Consider the following 19650-nt stretch of genomic DNA (forward strand, 5'->3'; position numbering starts at 1 on the left):
TAAATAGGACTCTACTATTTATAGATATAGGTTCTATACCTAGCCTAGGATAAAACCTTTGAGGCACAGTAGTGACATAGTTCAGTCTTGACTTTTGTTGTCCCAGGGAACCAAAGGCCTTGAAGGCAGAAATGAAGGACTGCTCTCCCAAAGGAACTTAGGGCCAGCTGCTACAGTTGCGGACTGTTTACTGTCTAAGTACATAGCAGCTCTAGGGGTATGCTGGGATTGAAGAGACCTAGCCGCCCATAACGTGGTGCCTTGGGAGCAGTGATGTTTGATTTCCTGGAAGAAGATGTTATAGGCACCTGGTTTCTAAGGAGGGACCAAGCTCGAGACCTGCGAAGGTTAAATACATGCATGTGCGACTCCCCTGGAACTTTAGAAACCCCTGGTGGTATGAGTGGGAAGCGAACTTGGCAGTTGGGGTGAGCCATGGACTTGGGCGGGTGACGTAACCGACGTAAATAGTTCCTACTGCGTGAGGTAGGTTTGTGGGATTCAGACAACCTGGATCTATCAGCCTCACAACGTGGACCAAGGATTCCCCCTCCCCACCCTTACAGTTTGTAAAGGTTCCTTGCCACCACCAGCCTCGTTTGACCACTATCCCAGGGAATCAACCGCATCTCTTGTGAGCTGAGAACGGAAAGAAACCGATGCCATTGTGGACTGGGGTAGAAACCTTCTGGAGAATTCTTTAGTTCCTGCTTGGGGGGAAAGTCTGGACATCTCCTTCAGGGTTTTAATAATCAGAGAAACATTGCCTGGTAGCTTTTAATTACACTGCAGATGCTTCGTCCTCTCACCGACGACCACACAGGCCTCTCTTCCTGATTACAAAGAAAATATGTTTTTTTTTTTTTAAACAAACACTTTACTTAAACTATGGATTTTTTTTTAATTAGAAGAAAGATTAACTAAATGAATTTTCTCTTGTAATTTAATCCATTCTAATTATCTTGAGACTGTTTATGATGAAATACTTAAAATTTTGCCTAGCCGCAGAATTCACGAATGAAAGCCCTCCGAGCCTGCTAGGGGGCGCTCCTGCAGCTCTGTTTGTGGTGGTTCACAGAGGCACGTGAGAGAAAGGATGGAGACAAGTACATCCCACGCTTCACCGGCCTGTGTTCCAGATGGTGGTACCTAGTTTCCAAAGGCAATAACGATAATCTTTTGAAAATATTTATTTTTATTATTTGAGTCATACGTACGGGTGTGCGTGTTTGTGGGCATACGTGCATGTGAGTGTAAGTGCCCATATATATAAGAAACTATATATATCAGATTTCCCTGGAGCTGGAGTTACAAGGAAGATGTGAGCTGTCAGATAGGAATGCTGGGAAACACATTTGAGCATTCTGGAAGAACAGTATATGCTCCAAAATTCTAAACCATCTCTCCAGCCCCCAATACAGTCTCTGAAATGTCTTGATGACACTCATTATTTTGCAAGCAAATATATGTGAAAAGGCCAGCACTCTAAACACAGCTTAGGGGATGGAATGCTATGAAGGGAACCAGTTGCTGAATCCCACCAGGCAAGCAACCTGGGAGGAAATGCAAAGTCTGTTTCTGACATGAACATCTGGGGTATCCTTCTGATAACTCAGGAGATGAGCCAAGGAACTATAGAGAGTCCCCAGATGTCACACATGGGTCATGCTCCAAGGAATCAGGAAAATGCAGCGAATCAGGAAGGAGGCTAATGGTGATGTTTATTGGGTTGAGTAGGGACAGAGAATCAGGGGGAGTTTTGATCTTTCTAGAGGGTATGCTTATTTCTGGGTAGAGTCAAAACTTGGACTACTGGATAATTCTTGATGTACAGAGCCAGAGCAAAGAAAATTGTGCTACCCGGAGTTGTGAAAGATGGGGAAAAAATGATAAAAGAGAGACTGAGGAACGTTCTAAGTGATGCTGACGTGTAGCATCTTCCACTCAGGAAAAGAAAGATCCCTTACTTTTTTTTTTCCTTCCACAGTGCTGTAATCAAGTTCTGGATTTCAGGCATGTCAGGCAAGGGCCCTGACACTGAGCTAGCCCTGACACTGAGCTAGCCCTGACACTGAGCTAGCCCTGATACTGAGCTAGCACTGACACTGAGCTAGCCCCAGCTGATCAGACTCCTTACTGAAGACCATGACATGGCAACATTCCTCACTGGTGTGTCTGTGCTCTCCAGTAAGAGAAACACTGCCTTCGAAGAGCAGAATAGTCTTCTTATTCAGGAGTAGCAATTTCTAAACCATACCTCAAGCAAGTTTCTTCTTTTGAAAGGTACTTATTAAAAAAATAAAACCCAGAATTAAAATAAACTCATAAGCGACTTGGTTCTCTGGGAACACCTGTCTCAGGGTTTGAGAACCTTTGGCCCAAAGTAGCAAAACCCAATTTTACAACATGGGTCTATTAACATAAATATTTGATTGCCTGTACAGCAGGATTGTTTGATAAGATGAATAGGTTCAATTCCTGGTTTGCTATGAGAACGAATTGCAGAGTAAACTCTTGTTGGAGAATGAACGGAGGGGGTGTTTACTGTAATATGTCACTAACTGCTTGATGGCTTTGGAGGCAGATTTGTGGAAGGGGTGGCCAATGATGGGAGAATCAGTGTCATTCCTGCTACCTCGGTGTTACATAATAGGGGCTGTCACAATGAGGTTAGCTCACGGGCAAGGGCTCTAACACCAGGTTAAGCACAGTGCTGGTTATACTTCTTAACCAGCCCAAGAAAGGATGTACTATTTAGCAATCCCCAATCGTACAGGCAGTGAAACGGAGGCACGTAAAAGTTAGAAGAGCTGCCTGCCAGGGTTCGAGCTGGAGCAGACCTACTCAAAAGCTGTGTCCTTCAGCGTTTCCTTAGTAAGCTTGCATTTCTCCTGAGCCAGGGGAAGTAGAGGGAGACTTTAATATTTTCTATTAAAATATACATTTAGATGGATGAAGCGGGGGTTAACTTTCATTGTAGGCAAGGAAACATTCCACCATCCACGAAGATAGACAGGAACCAAGGGGAGCAGATGAATGAAGAACTGTTAAGGAAAAGCACCTTTCACTAGTCCCCACGATTCAATTGCATATCATCAGTGGGGCAACACTCATGCTGTCTGCTCCATTAATGTAAGGCCTTTCAATGTTTGTTATGGGAATATACATTGAAACCCTGCCTTACAGCAGAGAAAAGGGCTTGATTGCATTTGAGTGGCCCATTCACAGAAGCCTGCCCCAGATGCAATAAACCCTGGAAATGGACAGGTCCATAGAGATCATCTCACTCAAGTGTGTTCTAAAGTCAGTCAATCACACAGTACGTTGGTGATATTTGCAATATCTGATCTGTTATTTACTTAATATTTTTCTTTAAATTTACCCAGGCCTAATATCGGTACCTACTATCGGCACATCCCTAAGCAATAACATCCATGCAATCAGGGGTTTGATGTGGTAGTTATATTTCCCTGATACTTATTTTTAACAGCGTTGTATAACTGTCCAACAAAGTACATTTCCATGCAATGGACAGCATCCTGTGTGTGGGTACAGTCCCCTAGAAAGCAGCTACATGGTTGAATACCAATATTTCTCCTATATGAAAAAAAATGAGGGTTTTTTTTTGGTGACATGTTCTAGGGTGTGTGGGCTATGTTTGTCAACATCAAGCCTAGAGTACAAATGTCTCCCTCCAATGAAGTTTCTATGATTCCACAAGGAATGGGATACTTACTGATGAGAGAGGGGTCTATCATAAATATCCTAGGCATCGAACTCAGCAGGGCTATCTTTCTCTTGCCTCTCAAAGTCCTGAGATATTAGTGTCTTCAGTGTACATGGTTGGTAAGACCCAAGGATCGTAGACCTGATGTTCTGTAAAAGCTCGGCTGCTGAGTACTGAGCAAATACTGGGACAGTCCATTCTACCTTTTCAACAGATATTATGTGTGTGTGCTGTCGGGTGTGCAATCTTCCTGCTGGGAACTCTCCTTCATGGGCTTATGCCTTGAGAGTTGTGAACCATACTTGGTTCTTTATTTGTGTGGAGTATTGTATCTTTCATCAGTGACGTAATGGAATGTTGGCTAACAAGAGACCATATAGATGATAGTGGTTCCATAGATTATAATAAAGTCTTATCTTCTCACTTAGTGACATGATAGAGGCTCATGAATCATTTGTTTGTGGTGACACTGTGGAAAGCAATCCCACTATTCTGTCAATGGAATAAGTGGATGATAATGTATAAAATTTTGAATTGTACATAATCCTTATAACAAATGCCATCATTACTGTTTTGTATATCAACTGTTATATATCTTCTGTACTCATTTTTGTTACTGTGAAGCATGTTCCCACGTTCTAAAACTGTTCACTGTAACAAGATTTTGTAGTCAACAATATCTATAGCTCCCCAAATTACATTAGGAGGGCACATTGAACGAATGACCTAAATCATCTAAGTTTGCACAAGAACTCTATCATGCAACCATGCAGTCCTTGTATCATGCCCCCACTATTAAGAAATACACACTATTTTTGATGGGTCTTTCCCCGCTACTACAGGATATGGGCTAATATACTGGCCACGTCCTTTAAAACTTTCAGAAGGTTACCACGTGAGATTCTGAACTCCCCAGAATTCTTCCCCTCCTTTTTTTCATGCCATGGACAGATAGCACTAAATTACATGGGAAACCCTTCCAGAAATATTTTTGCTGGAACTCTACAATACCAGATCATAAGATCAAGACAAATTTTTGTGTCCTTCATGTCTATTTTCCAACTGGTACCGAAAGCCCTTCTTTGACAGCTGGCACAAGAAAGCAAACAGTGTCAAGAATGAGAATCTCATCATGGGTAAAACCATTATTGCTTGTTACTTTATTTTATATTTCTGGAGTGACTTAAAAATGTATCCCTGCTTTTTCTGCCCCATCCTTCTTTTTCTGAGTTTGCATAGGAAAACCTCTGATAGACTTCAAGATTCAGAGTCAAAGAGAATGTCTGGGCGTGTGGCTTTCCTAATGTGCAGTAGACAGCTTATATTTGGCCATTTTGTGGGGAGAAATCCCTGTGCTAAGAGTCCACCTATCATAGTAAAAGGTCTAAAGGTTCAGTTTCTTACAAGGATGAGGCAGATGAGGAGGAAGAGGATGGTGATAACAGGCATTCTGAAAATAGTCCCAATAAGAACACTTGGAGGATTTGATTAATTAACCAATCAGAGGCTGAGTTGCTCTCATGGATGTGACAGTGAGGATGACTCTATGGAGGCTAGATTCATCTCAAGCAGATTTGACTCACTAGAGTCACAAAAGCATAAATGTCAAAGGATAACAGCTACATAGAAGGGGGGGTGGGCAACGGCTATATCAGTTTCTCTCACTTGGATGCAAGGTGGGATGACACGCAGACGCGGCTGCCTTTGTGTGAGGTTGGCTAATTTTAACAGTGGCCGTCCTCTACATGTGCTCCTTATTGTTCCGAGACTTTCTCCCTCCTGAACTGTGACCCTGTCTCCTTCTGATGACAATCACTTAATCAGCACATCTCATCGTCGCCTGGATGGTTCTACCTTGGGTAAAGATTCATTATCCTTATTAACATCTCAAGAAACCTTTTCTCTCCCCAACCAATTAAAGAGGAAAAATAGACGGGCCCAGTGCAATCGCTGGAAAGAAAACTCTTCTGACATGTGGCACCTGCTAGGTCACTCAGCCCCATGTGGCCCTAAGAATCAAGTTGTCACGATTCCGAAACATGATCAGAGGTCGGGACCACAGAGGTAAAACACACAGGTTGGAATAACTCTGCACAACGCTGCTCACTAAGCAGATCACCAGGTTTGGAAAGTCTCACTGCTGGTAGACTGAGTCCCTAGACTGTCTCTCTGAGTTACTTGGCAAGGCTGGAGATCCACATCCAGCAGAGGACCACGGTAGTGCACCCTCCGCAGATAACTGCCCTCCATCCCCTGGCAATAGGAATGTTGTCGTCTTCTTTTATTTTCCCCACTATTCTGCCAGTCATACACACTAACACCCGATTCCCCCTTTTATTATATAAGAAATGCTTATCTGGGTCTCCTACAGTTCAAGTGATTTGACCTAATAAAAATGCTATAGTTCCACCGAGCTGCAGTCCGATAGCCATTGGATGGCCCTTTTACGTTCAATCCTTCATATTAATAAGGGGTGGTGGCAGGTGATAGGCAGGTGGCAGGTTTATAGGAACAGAAATCCATTTTAAAATCACATTTAAGGAAAAAACCTCTTCTAACCACACAATATGCCTTCTGATTTATTCATAGGAATAAATGGTGCCTTACCCAAATAATGCTAATATATTCCAAAGACATACATGAAGTGTGGCGATTTGGAGTCGGGGTCTATTCTTATCTGTGCAGCTCTATAGATTTTAGTCAGACCTTATATTTAACTTGTATGGAGTCAACAGAAGACTCATTGTTGGGCAGGTAATTTAGCTTTTCCAGTTAACATCAACACATGACACTTCCTATTGGAATCTGTAGTAATAAAACACACGCTAAATTTTCAAGTAAATGTAATTTGGTTACGAATTTTGGGGATGCATTTGACCAAATATGGAGAGTCCCCCAGGGGCTTCTACTTGAATGACTTTTGGAAGTCTGAACTTTCAGCAGCTCCTTCTCTCCTTCACTTCCTGTCTCACTGCTCCCTCAGTACAATAAACTCAACCTATACTGGCTGGCGTGAATTGTTCAGTTAACTATTTGCAAGAACTCCCCTGAAACCACCTCCCTGTGACCTTCCAAAAACAGGATGCAGGCAACCTGGGTGCTCAACGCCAGCCATCGCCATCCTGCCTCACTCCACTGTTTACTGACTGGAGCCATTTCCTTCTTGTTTGTTTTCTATCTTCAAAACATAGCATTTGAGGCTCTGTGTGGAAAGGACCTAAGTTCTTCTCTTCCCTCTGACTGTCAGTGTCCCCGAGGAGGAGGGCTGATTCTGGACTTGTGAATTGTGGCATTTACTTTATGCAAGACGACAAGGACGTCTGTTCAAACCGAAAGACTAAAACTCCAGAAAGCAGCTCCCGGGGCCAGGAGCTGGAAAGCTTAAGATATAATTATGCACGGATGATCTTCTACCGAACTTTCCAGTAGGGACTCTTACCAACTAAGGGACATTTGCTGTCTCTAAGAAAACACAGAGAAGAAAACAAGAAAGAGACAGCACGGGTCCTAGTAACAAACCCGGGAGCCCTGGTCTCTCCCAAGAAAAAGCTTTGGCTATTGAAGTCTTAACAACTTTCATAGACTAGACTCTAACCTCACTGGGCATCCTAACTTCAAACCAGGGACTTCCCTGAACCAGCACCTTGTCATTCTTTTTACGGCATATAAACTGGCACTTCCTTGACAACCCTCAAGAACTCATGGATGTCAGATCCCAGAGATGTGAGCCGAATGCTTCAAGGAGCAGAGAGAGACACCCTTTGCTAGGTCATTGCAACCAAGGGCCTGCTTGACTAAAGTGCCTGGCTCCCCTGCTGGCCACAATCTCATTGTCCTCTGCTGAGATCAAAGCTGTCTGTCATTGGTCCATTTCTCATTCAAAGTCCCCAGAGACAGCTCACATTTTTTGGGTCTTCCCTCACAACTGCTCTGTGGATATTCTCCCCTTTTTCTTTGGCCCCAAGATCTATCAATCCACAGAGGATGTCTCTTCCTCACGGGGACACCACCTGCCTTTCTTTTTACCTCTCTTCTCTCTTCATCTGGACTTGGGCAATTTTCTCATTTAGAGTTCAGTCACTTTTTCCTTTAAAGGGCCAGATAACGATTGGCTTTGTGGGGGCTTTGTATCCACTGTTGTGATTCCTCGATGCTGAAGTTAGCTAGCAACTGACGGGATGCCATAGAACTGGCGTGGCTGTCCTCTACCGATGGTCTGTGTATGGACACTGAAATTTGAATTTCATAGAACTGTAGAATTGTCAAATGTCAGAAACTATTTTTTTTCTGGATTTCTATGAAGGCTTAAACACTGTCGGAAACAGTTCTTCGCTAGCAAGCCATAGAAAAATCTGGCAGCAGGCCAAGTTTATCCCTTTGGCCACAGTTGGCCAGCACTTGCCATAGATCTACCTGCGCTTTCCTCTTGTGAACTATTTCCAGAACAACATCAACAACAACAAAATAGTGTGTAGCAGGAGTGAGAGCCCACAGGCTTCACTCTGGAGACACTATCCCTGCCCTTTACTTCCCAGACAGAGAAAGGGTGAACCAACGTTGACTTGAGTATATGACTTGAGAGATGGTGGGATTATTTACCTTATGGGTCTTGATTGGCAAGAGTTTTTGGACGGAGGGGGGCACAATAGGGACAACCGAGACCTGGGAGATGGGGAGGGAACTTTATGTAAACCACACCAGGCATGCAGAAGTACATCAGAAATCCCGGCAGAGTGGAAGCCTCTGTAAGGACTGTCTTGGGCTGTGCACATCCCTCCCCCTGAAAGTCTGGCGAATAGTCCCTCCGCCTCTGTGGGGAGCTGAGAGGAGAGTGGCTGCAGGGGATGCAGGACCTGGAGCACCATTGAGAGACTGCGATAACAATTCACTGCTAACAGACTGTCCCAGCAGGGTCCCAGTGCCATAGTCATGGCCCTGATTGGCATGCTGCCTCTCAGATGGCCAATTGGGTAGAACCGAGTGAGATCCTCTGCAGAGGCAGTGCATATCATCTCTGCTTTACTGCCCGAATGAACAGCATGGGAAACTGAGTCTGACCTCATCAGCCAGCCCTGTGCGAGCTCCCCTCCTTAGATCTCGTGCTAGAGAGCCAAGCTACAGTTTGGGGTTTGGGGAATAGAACAGAGGACAGGCCTCTGAACCTATGGTGAGAGTCAAGGGTAGCTTGACTGGGAAAGCACTTGCTTGGTTGGAAACTCCCCTGAAGGTCCTGTGCAAACTAGTGGATTATCAAGTCTGGTGTGGAAGGGTTCCACGGCAGACTTATATAGGCGACAAGAGCAACAGCTGGAGGAAAAAAAAGGATGGTTGGGTGGATCGCTGGTAATGTTCACCATCTGAGAGAAAAAGGATTGGCTTCCAATCCCCCATCAAAGAGAGGGATCCATTCAGAGGAGTCTGTGCTTTCCCAAGCCAAAAAAGGGAAAAGCAAACACAAAACGACAAAAAAACAAAACCCCCAAACAAACAAACAACCCCTGAAACCAAAGGAAGAAACCTTAAAACACTTATTTATTATTTTGGGGGGATATCTTATATTTTGGGGTCAACCACTGGGCTGAGTTGCCTCTATGGCTGGCCCTTAAAATGATTACTTCTTCACAAACAACAGATCTTTAAAAACAAAAACAAAAACAGGGGGTGGTGGTGTTTGAGACAGAATTTCTCTGAGTAGTCCTAGCTGTCCCAGAGCTCACTCTGTAAAGCAGGGTGGTCTGTAACTCAGAAATTTACCTGCTTCTGCCTCTTGAGTGCTGGGATTAGAGGCTTACAGATTTACGTGTATAACTTTCTGATCAAGAAATTTATATATGAACGGTAGCTGAGTGGAGAATGACGTGAGGGCCAGCAGTGGGGTCCTGTAAGGCAGGGAAGCTCAGGAGTCAGCCACTGGACTGTGTGAGCAAGAAGGAAGTATGGCGGTTTGCCTGGCTGTCCGGAGGACCTGGATGGCCTGTGTGCACCGGACACGCTCCACAACAGCTTCACATTGCCACTCTCACCAGAGATCCGGCCAGAGAGAACAGGGAGCAAGGGCACAGCGGTATCAGGGTGCTTGGCAGCTGCAGGCACTGACGGTTTCCCATGCTGGTGCATTGTTTCCTCCCCAGGATGAGTGCTTTGGATAGGGTTCGTTATCTGATTGGGTCTCTTGCCACCCCAAAGTGCAATCCTGCAAAGAAGGGGAAGGCTTTTCCAATGTTGGAACCTCGCCTCCCCTCCGCTTCCCTAACCCCCACGGAGATTTGGAGAGGCAGCGGGATACTGGAGGGCACATGTGTCCCTGAGGGAACAGCCCGTTGCAATGCGCGACCGTCACTATCGATCTACGATTTATGAAAATAAAGCAATATGTGCCTGTTTCGGTGCCTGCCGTTTGCCTACCAATGGTGCAGTGTTCACCATTCCAGCCCTCTCGGCATTCACATTTGCCATCTTTACAGGTCCCGTGCTCAATGCAGCGGGGGTGGCACACGCGCTGGTCACAAGCCGCGCCTGTCCAGCCCTCTTCACAGCGGCAGGTTCCCCCGATGCAGACGCCGTGAGTGCCACAGTCTACTGAGCACACTTCTGGAAGAAAAACAATGATTACAGCTCAACACCACAGTGGGGGTGAAGTCCTTCACGGAAGCCAGACCACACACATGGCTCCAAGTGCTGGTCCCGAGGCCCAGCAGCCATAGCGTCCTTGCTATGTCTCTCCGCCGGTTGGGTAGTGATTTTGCTACTTTACATTTATTTATTTATTTTATTTTATTTTTTTCTCTCTTCTAGAGCAGTGGTCCTCTCAGCCATGTGGCTCCTGGGCCAGTAGCATCCTCATCACCTGGGAACTTGTTAGAAATGCAAAGAAATGCAAATTCTTGCGCCCAGGTTGGGATCGATTAGATGGAGCTGGGCTCCCCAATTCACTTTAACAAGTCCTCTGGGTGGTTTGGATACTCACTGGAGTGTGACATCAGCTCTTCTAGATCCTGAGACCATCTGAGAGGAGGTCAGGCTGTAGCTCCCGTTTGACAAGGCTGACTGGGAGGCACGCCTCATGCAAAAGAACTATCTGGTAGATTCTGACTGTCTGTTCAGCTAGGGTTCTTCCTCACTGAGAGCCTGAACTGACCAAGCCACCGAAGCCTGTTGGGGTCCCTGCTGCTCCGTCCTCACAGTGCCTATAGACCCACACGTTTCCCCAGATCGTCACTCTATGGTAAAGACAACCACTGTGAATGCTGCACTTGCACGGCTTCTTTCTCAAAGGAGCTCAAAGTCTTTTGTGGGGGAGGCGGGGGAGGAGACAGACAGACAGATATTCACTCTGGCGTTCCAAACCTATCACGCGAGGACAAGCACGTGCCAGACATTCATCCTTACAACAGCCCACTGAGGGAGGCATGGCTCGTCATGCCAGGGGAGGGGGGAAAAAACCACACCAGGATGGACAGTGACTTGCTCAAAGTCACATCACGTCTGCAGTACAATGGGGACTTGGGGCTAGGACTCTGCGTCTCCCCCACCCTCTGCAGAACTTTGCCAGGATTGCCAGCAGATGAAGCCAGAGGTGAGTGGGAGTGGGCTGACTCCTTTCCTTCTCTTTTTGGAATAAAAGATTCATTACTTTCCTCGTCGTCGTCGGCAAAGCTTCACACATCTCTTCCCTTTCTGATTGCCATGGCAATCTGACAGCTGTCTCAGCACCCCAGTGAAGGGGGCGACACGGTGATGGCTTTGCTTGCATAGACACTCATCAGTGAAGAGAACCTTTCTTGGGAAGGCTGGGGCAGGCTTGAACTGTTGAACTGTCCCATTTTTTTTTTTTTTAAGGTCACTTGGGAAGTAAGACACATACTCTTAATTTTAGGAAAATAAAGTGCACAGCATAACTTCATTATTTTCCTGTCACCGGAGAACTACAGAGCTTTATAACATGTTCACACGACACCCCGAGGGAGCCTCTTTTCTGTTTTATAGGACGTTCTATTCTGTTTGTCTGGGACTGAATTGTTCTGTTTTTGTTTTCTGCTACCTTTAGGGAGTGTATATAAGAAAACCTATAACGCAAACAGAAGTATCCCTCCTGGGCCTGCCATCCATTTGTGGCAGTGGAACCACAGAGGGACAGGAACCAACACAATCATTTGATTTTTCTTTTCATCCCCAAAGACCATGACCTCCAAGGCTAAAGGAGACAAGAGTGAGAAAGGCACCGAAAATCTGACCAAAGTCCCTCTTATCCCAAGCCGAGGGCGAAGATGAGATTTCCTTCCACCCAGAATGGGACGGAACACAAGGGTCGAGTGTGAGAAACTGAGGCGAGGACCTCATGGCTTACCAACAGAGCAGTCGGGACCCATCCAATTCGGATCACAGTTGCAGAGGCCGGAGTCAGGGAGGTAAGTGCCATGCCCACTACACTGGTCTGGGCACTGGACCCTCGCCAGCTCGCAGTTGAGCCCGCCCCAGCCGGGGCTGCATAGACACTCTCCGTTCACACAGACACCATGGCTGGAGCAAGTTGGATCCAAGCAATCCACTGTAACAAGAAGAGAAACAGTCGTCACTCATGAAGAACGGGCCACCAAGGCACTAACTGTCACCCACACAAACAAAGGAAGATGCCTAAACCACTCGTGCTGCTCCTCGGCATCCATAAACAGGGGCTTTTATCTTTAGAATACCAGGTCTTAAGCGGTAAAGAAGATACAAGAGAACCAAGGGAATTCCTCAGGCACCGTTAGCGAGAGCCAGCTATGGTGTCTTCACGGATAGAAAGGTGTGCCGTCCAACTTTTGCATTCCGCACTTTCTAACCTTCCACCTTGACTGATCTACAGCGGGATCCGGGAATACATGTGATGTCCTCTGTATGTATGGCCAAGCCCGATTACCGCTCCCCGCCCCTTCTTTGAGAAAGCAGAGAGGCTCGTTCTAACCTCATGAGTCCTTGATTTCAAAAAGGGAATGAAAGATTAAAAAGAAAGCCCCCGAAAAGTCTGACATGAGTCACCTTCCTAATTACTTTTCACTTAGGCTGGGTTTGAACTTAATTTCTCTCTCTGAGCACACACCTATTGAGGGCGTTAGCGTAGGTGCAGAGTGCAAGAGGTGAGGGTGGGTGTGTAGCAGGTTAGAGTGTCGCCTTCTCACTGGTGGTCCCGAGTGGTGTGGATAGGCCAGTGTTATCAGCCACGGCCATGACTCTCCCCGAGACTGCCTACCGGGCAGGTTAACAGTAGATTCCATGTGTTATTGTCCCTGTATGTTTCACAGTCTGATTCCTTGGCTGTCCTCAAGATCTGAGTGGCTACATAGCAGATGGAATTAAATCGATAGCAACCTGCCAGGGGTAGCTATTGAGGACAGAGATTTTAATTATGGGGACGTCAAAGCTTAGCTGTCTATCCAGTTTGCATGCCACATAGATGGGTATTGAGACAGGCAGACTGGCTTCTTCACATGGTTTTGGGGAAGATTTGCACAGCCTGTGCCCAGCTTGGTTGCTGGGTTAGGATGGAAAATGGGACTTCTATAGAGGGATCAACTGTGCCTTGTGGGCCAGGAAAGTGTGGAATGGCTGTATTCTTATTTGAAAGAGACAAACTTGTTTCCATCATTTGAACCTGGGCCTGTGGCCCACAGTGAAGTGATGCGATATCATCTTGTGGGGGTGAGACACAGTCAACTGGAGACTTCTTACAATTCCACTACTTGTAATTTTGGGGAGCCATTCTGGCAATGATTTGATCTCCGTGTGTCTTTGTGCCACTCGGTGGCCCAAATCTTCATAGAATATTTTAGTCACCTCTCCTCACCTAATGTCAAGATGAAAATTTGTAAAGACTTTGGTTCCTTAGTCACGAGACGGTCACTTCTAGAGTCTCTCTACATAGCAATTCTTGCTCTACCATTAATGTTTGGTGCCTTCTTATTTAAGCACAAGATGGTGCTCCTATAAGTTTTATTATTGATAATACGCTGACTCTAAATATGACATCATTTACATGATCTGTGTTTCATAAACTTTCTAGTCCTGAGGGAGTCAGACCTAAAGACTATGGATTGATTAGAAGCAGCAACGTTCCACAAAGCTCTCTAAAAAGATCCCTCTCGTAAGGCAAAAGCAATTTTCGGCATTAAGAGAATTCCATTTGGATGTTTCCAGGAAGTTACCATTTATGGAAGTCATTTCCAAATTGTTTGAGCCATGTGGAAAAGAGTGACCTTTTCTACCCCCAGGAGGGTAAGTTTTGGCGAATCCTTCTTCGTTACAGATGCTCATAGTATTACTTAAACTAGTTACAGTCATTTTAGAATGGAGTCCTTATGGTTGGGGGAACTGAACTCTGGGTGATGCAAACCCTTTGATAACTTCAAATCGGCTTCACACAGTGAGGGCAGCAGACATCTGTATATAAGTTTGAAGTGAGGTTCAAACACATAAAAGACGTTTATGAAAGAGTTAGGTGCTATTTACAGTGTTTGTTATCTGGCACGTGTAAGAGTGAATGCTGTGTTTAGTGCATATAGGAACGAATGACAGACAGCTAGTGCATGCGCCATTAGCAGAGATATGGTGCAATTATCTCTCTCTTTCTCTCCTTTACTTCCCTCCTTCCCATGCTCTCAATACAGGGATTTGCTATGAATTACAGCAAACCTGTAACCCACTGCACAGCCCGGGTCAGCCTTAAACTTGTGATCTTTCTGTCTCAGCCTCACAAGGACTGGTATTTGAGGTATGTTCCGCCATATCTAGCTGCTGTTATTTCTTGTGTGGGGAAATAATATGTTTTTAGCATTGACCCACATACGAACTTATTCACCCAGAATCAATCATGTTCATGTTCTTCTTCTAAAGGAGACCCCGCCCTTTAGCTTTTTTAAAAATACCATCCCCATTTCTGAGAAGGCAAAATCAAAATCAAAATACCCATAAAATACCTTGTGCATTATTTCTTAAAAATGCTTTCAGACTATAACCAACCATTTCAAGTATTTGGCGAGGTACCAACAGACAAAAGATTTTAAAGAATGTATCATAGTCTTTTTAAAAAACTGATGAAATAATAAAATATAAAAGAGATAATGACATTAGATGCACATATACGAGAGAGAGAGGGAGAGAGAGAGAGGGAGGGAGAGAGAGAGAGAAAGGAAGAGAGAGGAAGAGGAAGAGGGAGAGGAGGAAGAGAAGGAAGAGGAGGAAGAGAAGGAGGAGGAGATTTTTCTTCTAGATGTATTAGCTCCTTTCTCTGTCCTGAATTATGGTAAGAAGAAAGGAGGGAAATCCACGGAGATTTATTACCCCTGTACTAGAATGTCATCAAAAAAGGCCATTTATAGTATCTAGAAATATGAGGTAACATTTTCTCCGGTCAGTGGTATCAGTAAATATGCCCTCTGCGCTCTGTAATCACAGGGGCTGATGGAATAACCGAAATCAAGTTTTAAGGGAACAGCTTTACTGTGAATTTTAAATTTGGTTCCGATTTCATCGGACGGTCTTTTGGCCGTGTCTTTAGAGTCTTTTTCTGGCAGGAGAGACTCTGTGGTTTTTAGGAAGGTTTATAAATAGAAACAGTTGTATTTAAAAGGAGGACATTGGCCTTGCTCAGCTAACTGTGTCCTCTCCCTCGAAACACTAGCTCCTGGCAGCCGAAATCATTAGAACTCGTTTGGTCCTGGGTCCTCTGTAGATTTGACAAAACGGGTTGTGAATGCCATTTCTGTCCCCGAGGATGGAAAAGGAGGTCAAAGGAGTTTTACAAACAATGTGTACTATGAACCCCCAAAGAACCATGAATTCCATTTATGAAGTTAAATGCCATTGAAAAATGACTCAGCCATGAAACTGACATGGAAACATGGCCGACTTAAACCAACCTGTCAGCTCCCCTCTAGTCTCCTTCCCACTTCCCCGGACACCACCATGCGACATCTCAAGGCACCCTTCATTTTCTTGTACAAATTTGTTAACAGAGCAACAATGTTTATGCAGCAGAAACAGAGGGTGGCAGCTATTGATGGCCTCGCTGTGGTCACGTCGGGTAAAGCGTCTGGACGTTATGACGGTGATGAATATCAGAAAATAGAAAAGCTAAATGGAAGGAAAAGTGCTGATTCAGGCGTTCCGATTCCATTTCCTCTCTGGGAAACAGCGTCTGCATCACCTGCACTCATTCTTTTGGGGTAGCGGAGATCAATAGGGAAGATCGCATCTTTCTACACTGCTCCCTGCGGCTTACTTGTTCTGTTGTATGGTCGATTCCTTCTGAACATTTGCATAGGACTGCCTGGGAGGGCACGAAAGTCGAGGAACTACTTGACATTCCACTCAAACACCATCTTTCCTGGAGAGAACCCCCGAAGACCGACAGCCCCCTGTCCCTGTACCTCGATACTGTCCAGCAATGTACGTAGAAGGTTGCCTTAACCTTTCCTGTCATATCACTGACCTCCCCTATGTTTTCAGCAGAGGCAGCTTTGCCTCCCGTAATCCATTCATCTTCAGGAACTTTGACCTTTCCAGCGGGCTTATTAAATCAGTATTTCCTCCACCCCCAATTTGGTTAAATGATGAAAAATACACGGAGGCTTCCCTTCATAAGAGAGGGAGAATGTAGAGTGAATTGAGTGAGGGGAGGTCTCGTGGGGGTCAGGCTTCTGGGTGACATTCAGGATATTGTTACTGATATATTGAAAAATTGTGTAAGAATAATATCATAGAAGCTGATTCTTTTGAGGCCGCAGTTGTAGACAGGACGAAATGGGGGCTTTTTACAAGGGAAGCTGGCAGTGTATATCTCAGGATAAAGCATCACGACTCTGGTGCGGGAGGGCTGGGTAGCGCTGCATCAAGGCCTAGGCCAGTCTGCATAGCTTTGTTCCCCTGATTTGCTGTAGGCAGCAGGGGTGGGTGTCTCAAAATGACCCACATAACTACAGTCTTTCGAGCCTGCCTGCTCTCTGAGGATAGGAGGTTTTGTTGAAATATTTACAGAGATGTGCATGGGCCTCAGATTACTAAGAAGAGAGAAATCAAATCATAACAACATCAATAAGCCAGCTTCGAGGGAGGAGAGGGGGGCCTTAGGATTCCTTGTTTCTTTCCTCTAGACAGTTCCAGAAATTCTCAATTAGAGGCCTTTAAATGAAATGGGAGAAAATAGGGAATTGGATCTAGGGCAGGGGGCCTGGCAAGGTGGCGTATCAGGTAGCGCCTCTTACAGGGCCAATGACCTAGGTTCAATCCACACAGTACTAGAAAAGAACCAACTCCTGTGAGCAGACTGCCACGTGCACATTGTGTGTGTGTGTGTGTGTGTGTGTGTGTGTGAGAGAGAGAGAGAGAGAGAGAGAGAGAGAGAGAGAGAGAGAGAGAGAGAGAGAGAGAGAGAGAGAGAGCGCACAAATAAGGTTTCAAAAACATCTAGAGAAGAAATGAAAGAGTACAGGGAAGAGAGTACAGACAGACAGTCAGACAAACAAGAGGCAAAAAGCTACTGAAAAAAACAAGGAGGAAGAGAAAAGGAGCTAATGTCTGCAAATCAGGGTAAAACAAAAACATTCTTTCCGGAAACATCTCCATAGGTCTTTCCTATTCTACAACTAAGGAAGTTTACCAAAGCCCAGTGGTTTAAAGGTCTGGATGCAAACTGCTGAGTGACATTTTCTTTCCAACCCGGGGAGCCCAATCCTGGACTCTCTGGCCAAGATTAGCCCTGTGCAGCTCCTCTATGGCTGACCTGCCACCCGCCTGCTGGTGCTTACCTTCCTCGCAGTGCTCGCCCTTGTAGCCAGCTGCACACACGCAGTTCCCATCAATGCAGGAGCCGTGGCCCCCACAGGAAGGATCGATGCACTGGTTCATAGGCACATCGCACTCAGCTCCTTTCCAGCCACTGTAGCACTGACATGTCCCTTTGGAATACTGTCCATTCCCACTGCACAGAACAGGGCAGGCAGCTGCAAAATGGAAGAGAACGCCAGGTCACAGAGGGATCGACATCTGAGGAGCTCTGTCCGTCTGTCGTCCCAGCTTCAAATACAACCTTGTAGGCTGAGGACTTAGCCACCTTTGAGTACACCAAAAACACCAAAAACAAACAAACAAACAAACAAACAAACAAAGCCACTGCTGTTGGTGTCTCCTGCTCAAGCACAGCCAGGTATGGCAGAGTACGTTTTCTGCCTCTCCTGATCACCTTGCGAGGGGCAGCTATGATCAGGATTCCACCATGCGCTAGAGGTTTGGGTTGGTGATATTATCTCTCTGTTGGCACAAGGTTCACAAGCAGGGACCCAACTGAAACCCAGGTCAACAAAGTCTACCGCTGTGCTCTTAAGAAAGCCGTACTGTCGAGGATGCTACTGGAACTGCAAGTCTGGGTGTATTTTATTTATTATTTTTATCCTCAGAAAAGTTCACTCCTGTTCTGAACACACTTGAGCCTTAGCTTGTTACCTATATCGTGAAGAAGTAAGTGTATCTATTTAAAAGAACACATGAATTAAATTACAAAGATAAAACAAGCTTGGCTCATTAGAGAGACATATATATGAGAGAGAGAGAGAGAGAGAGAGAGAGAGAGAGAGAGAGAGAGAGAAGCAAGACAGGCCAAAGACATGCCATCTACAGTAATCCCTCCCTCCCCTCCTGCCTTCAGGTCTGGGTTGAAGGCTGAGAACTTTGTGGGGACTGCCTGGAATACCATCGCCTCTTGTTTAAGTTGGCTTTAACGGTACCACTTCTTACTTTCAGAGTTCGTTTACAAGGGGATTTTGGTGGCCTCCTTCAGGCTCTAGGCTTCCCACACCATCAACAAGTTGCAATAAACCTGTATTTCCAATCTATCTTCTAAACAAAATGTTTCTCTGGCTGCCCGCTTATGGCGAAACCCTTCGGGAAGAGACCTTCAGATAGGACCCACGGAGGCATTCTGCGGCCACTGGTGATGTGTGTGATTTTAAGCCCAGGTTCTGAGAACTCTTCATGGACGGCGCATCCGTACAAACTAGGGGAGCTCAGCATTCCAGAGCAGAATGAGAATTCTGTCGGATTGCTTCTTAGTCCACTGCTCCCCCTGCTTTACTCTTTTTTCCCTGTGGTCATGGGACAGTCATTCATGTGCCTCTGTGAGTGTTTGACTTTCCAGGGACATATGAGCTTCTAGAGAACAGGCATGGTGCTTAACAAAGATTTCCTGTTAGTGATGAGGTCTAGACTGTTGACTGACTTGGGTAAAAACTTCGCCTGCATTCTTGATATGCAAGGATTTATAGGAAAGCACTAAGGAGTACTTGTGAAAGGCAGAGGAAGAACAAGGCCTCAAATGGACCTCATGTTGCAAACACAGTGAATTTTCCTTTCAATTTCAGACTGATTTTGAAACAAAACATCTCAATAGTTGGCACACGATTGATGAAATATTATCTTCCCAAATACTTTTTAAAAGGGTAGTTGTTGAAAATGTTGGGGAGTATTATTTCTAAAATTCTTATCCTCATGAAGTGTCTAGGGAGAAATGGGTTAAAATGACATCAAAGACACATGCTGAATTCAGATGAACCTTTCTAAAGACAGGACGTGTGCTTTTTACACTTAGGGTGTTGAGCAAGGGATTCTGTAGTTACTAGAGACGCTGATTGTCCAGGAGAGAGGAGAGAAAAGAACGTGGATCTTTCCTCTACTGCAAAATGTGATTTTCTTGAGGTCTTGAGAGAAATTTGGAGACAAACTAAGTTTGCATGACATTGGTTCATTATAGGATTCATGGTCAAGGTCAGGGACGAAAACGTGTTCAAGCAGACCATTATCCTCCTCTTTTATAACTCTGCAGACAACATGAATGAACCCTGGCATCTTCTCCTGAGCCTAGAAAGAGCCTGAAAGCCATTGCAATGCCCGGG

The 19650-nt window shown here is 45.3% G+C and overlaps 1 protein-coding gene across 3 annotated transcripts in view; it reads right to left on the reverse strand.

The window, feature by feature from the left end:
* Window positions 1-19650, reverse strand: part of Tenm2 (teneurin transmembrane protein 2) — a 935438-nt gene that overhangs the window by 121248 nt on the left and 794540 nt on the right. For 2 of the 3 annotated variants that reach the window (XM_032911994.1, XM_032911992.1), the window contains 3 exons: window positions 17512-17706; window positions 12075-12275; window positions 10106-10318 (listed from right to left, as the gene is read on the reverse strand). In XM_032911994.1, coding sequence (XP_032767885.1) covers window positions 10106-10318; window positions 12075-12275; window positions 17512-17706 — 609 coding nt within the window. The remainder of the gene's footprint in view (window positions 1-10105; window positions 10319-12074; window positions 12276-17511; window positions 17707-19650) is intronic. The other variant, XM_032911993.1, reaches the window with a different exon arrangement.

The sequence above is a fragment of the Rattus rattus genome, chromosome 9 (genome assembly GCF_011064425.1).
Source record: "Rattus rattus isolate New Zealand chromosome 9, Rrattus_CSIRO_v1, whole genome shotgun sequence".
NCBI lineage: Eukaryota > Metazoa > Chordata > Mammalia > Rodentia > Muridae > Rattus > Rattus rattus.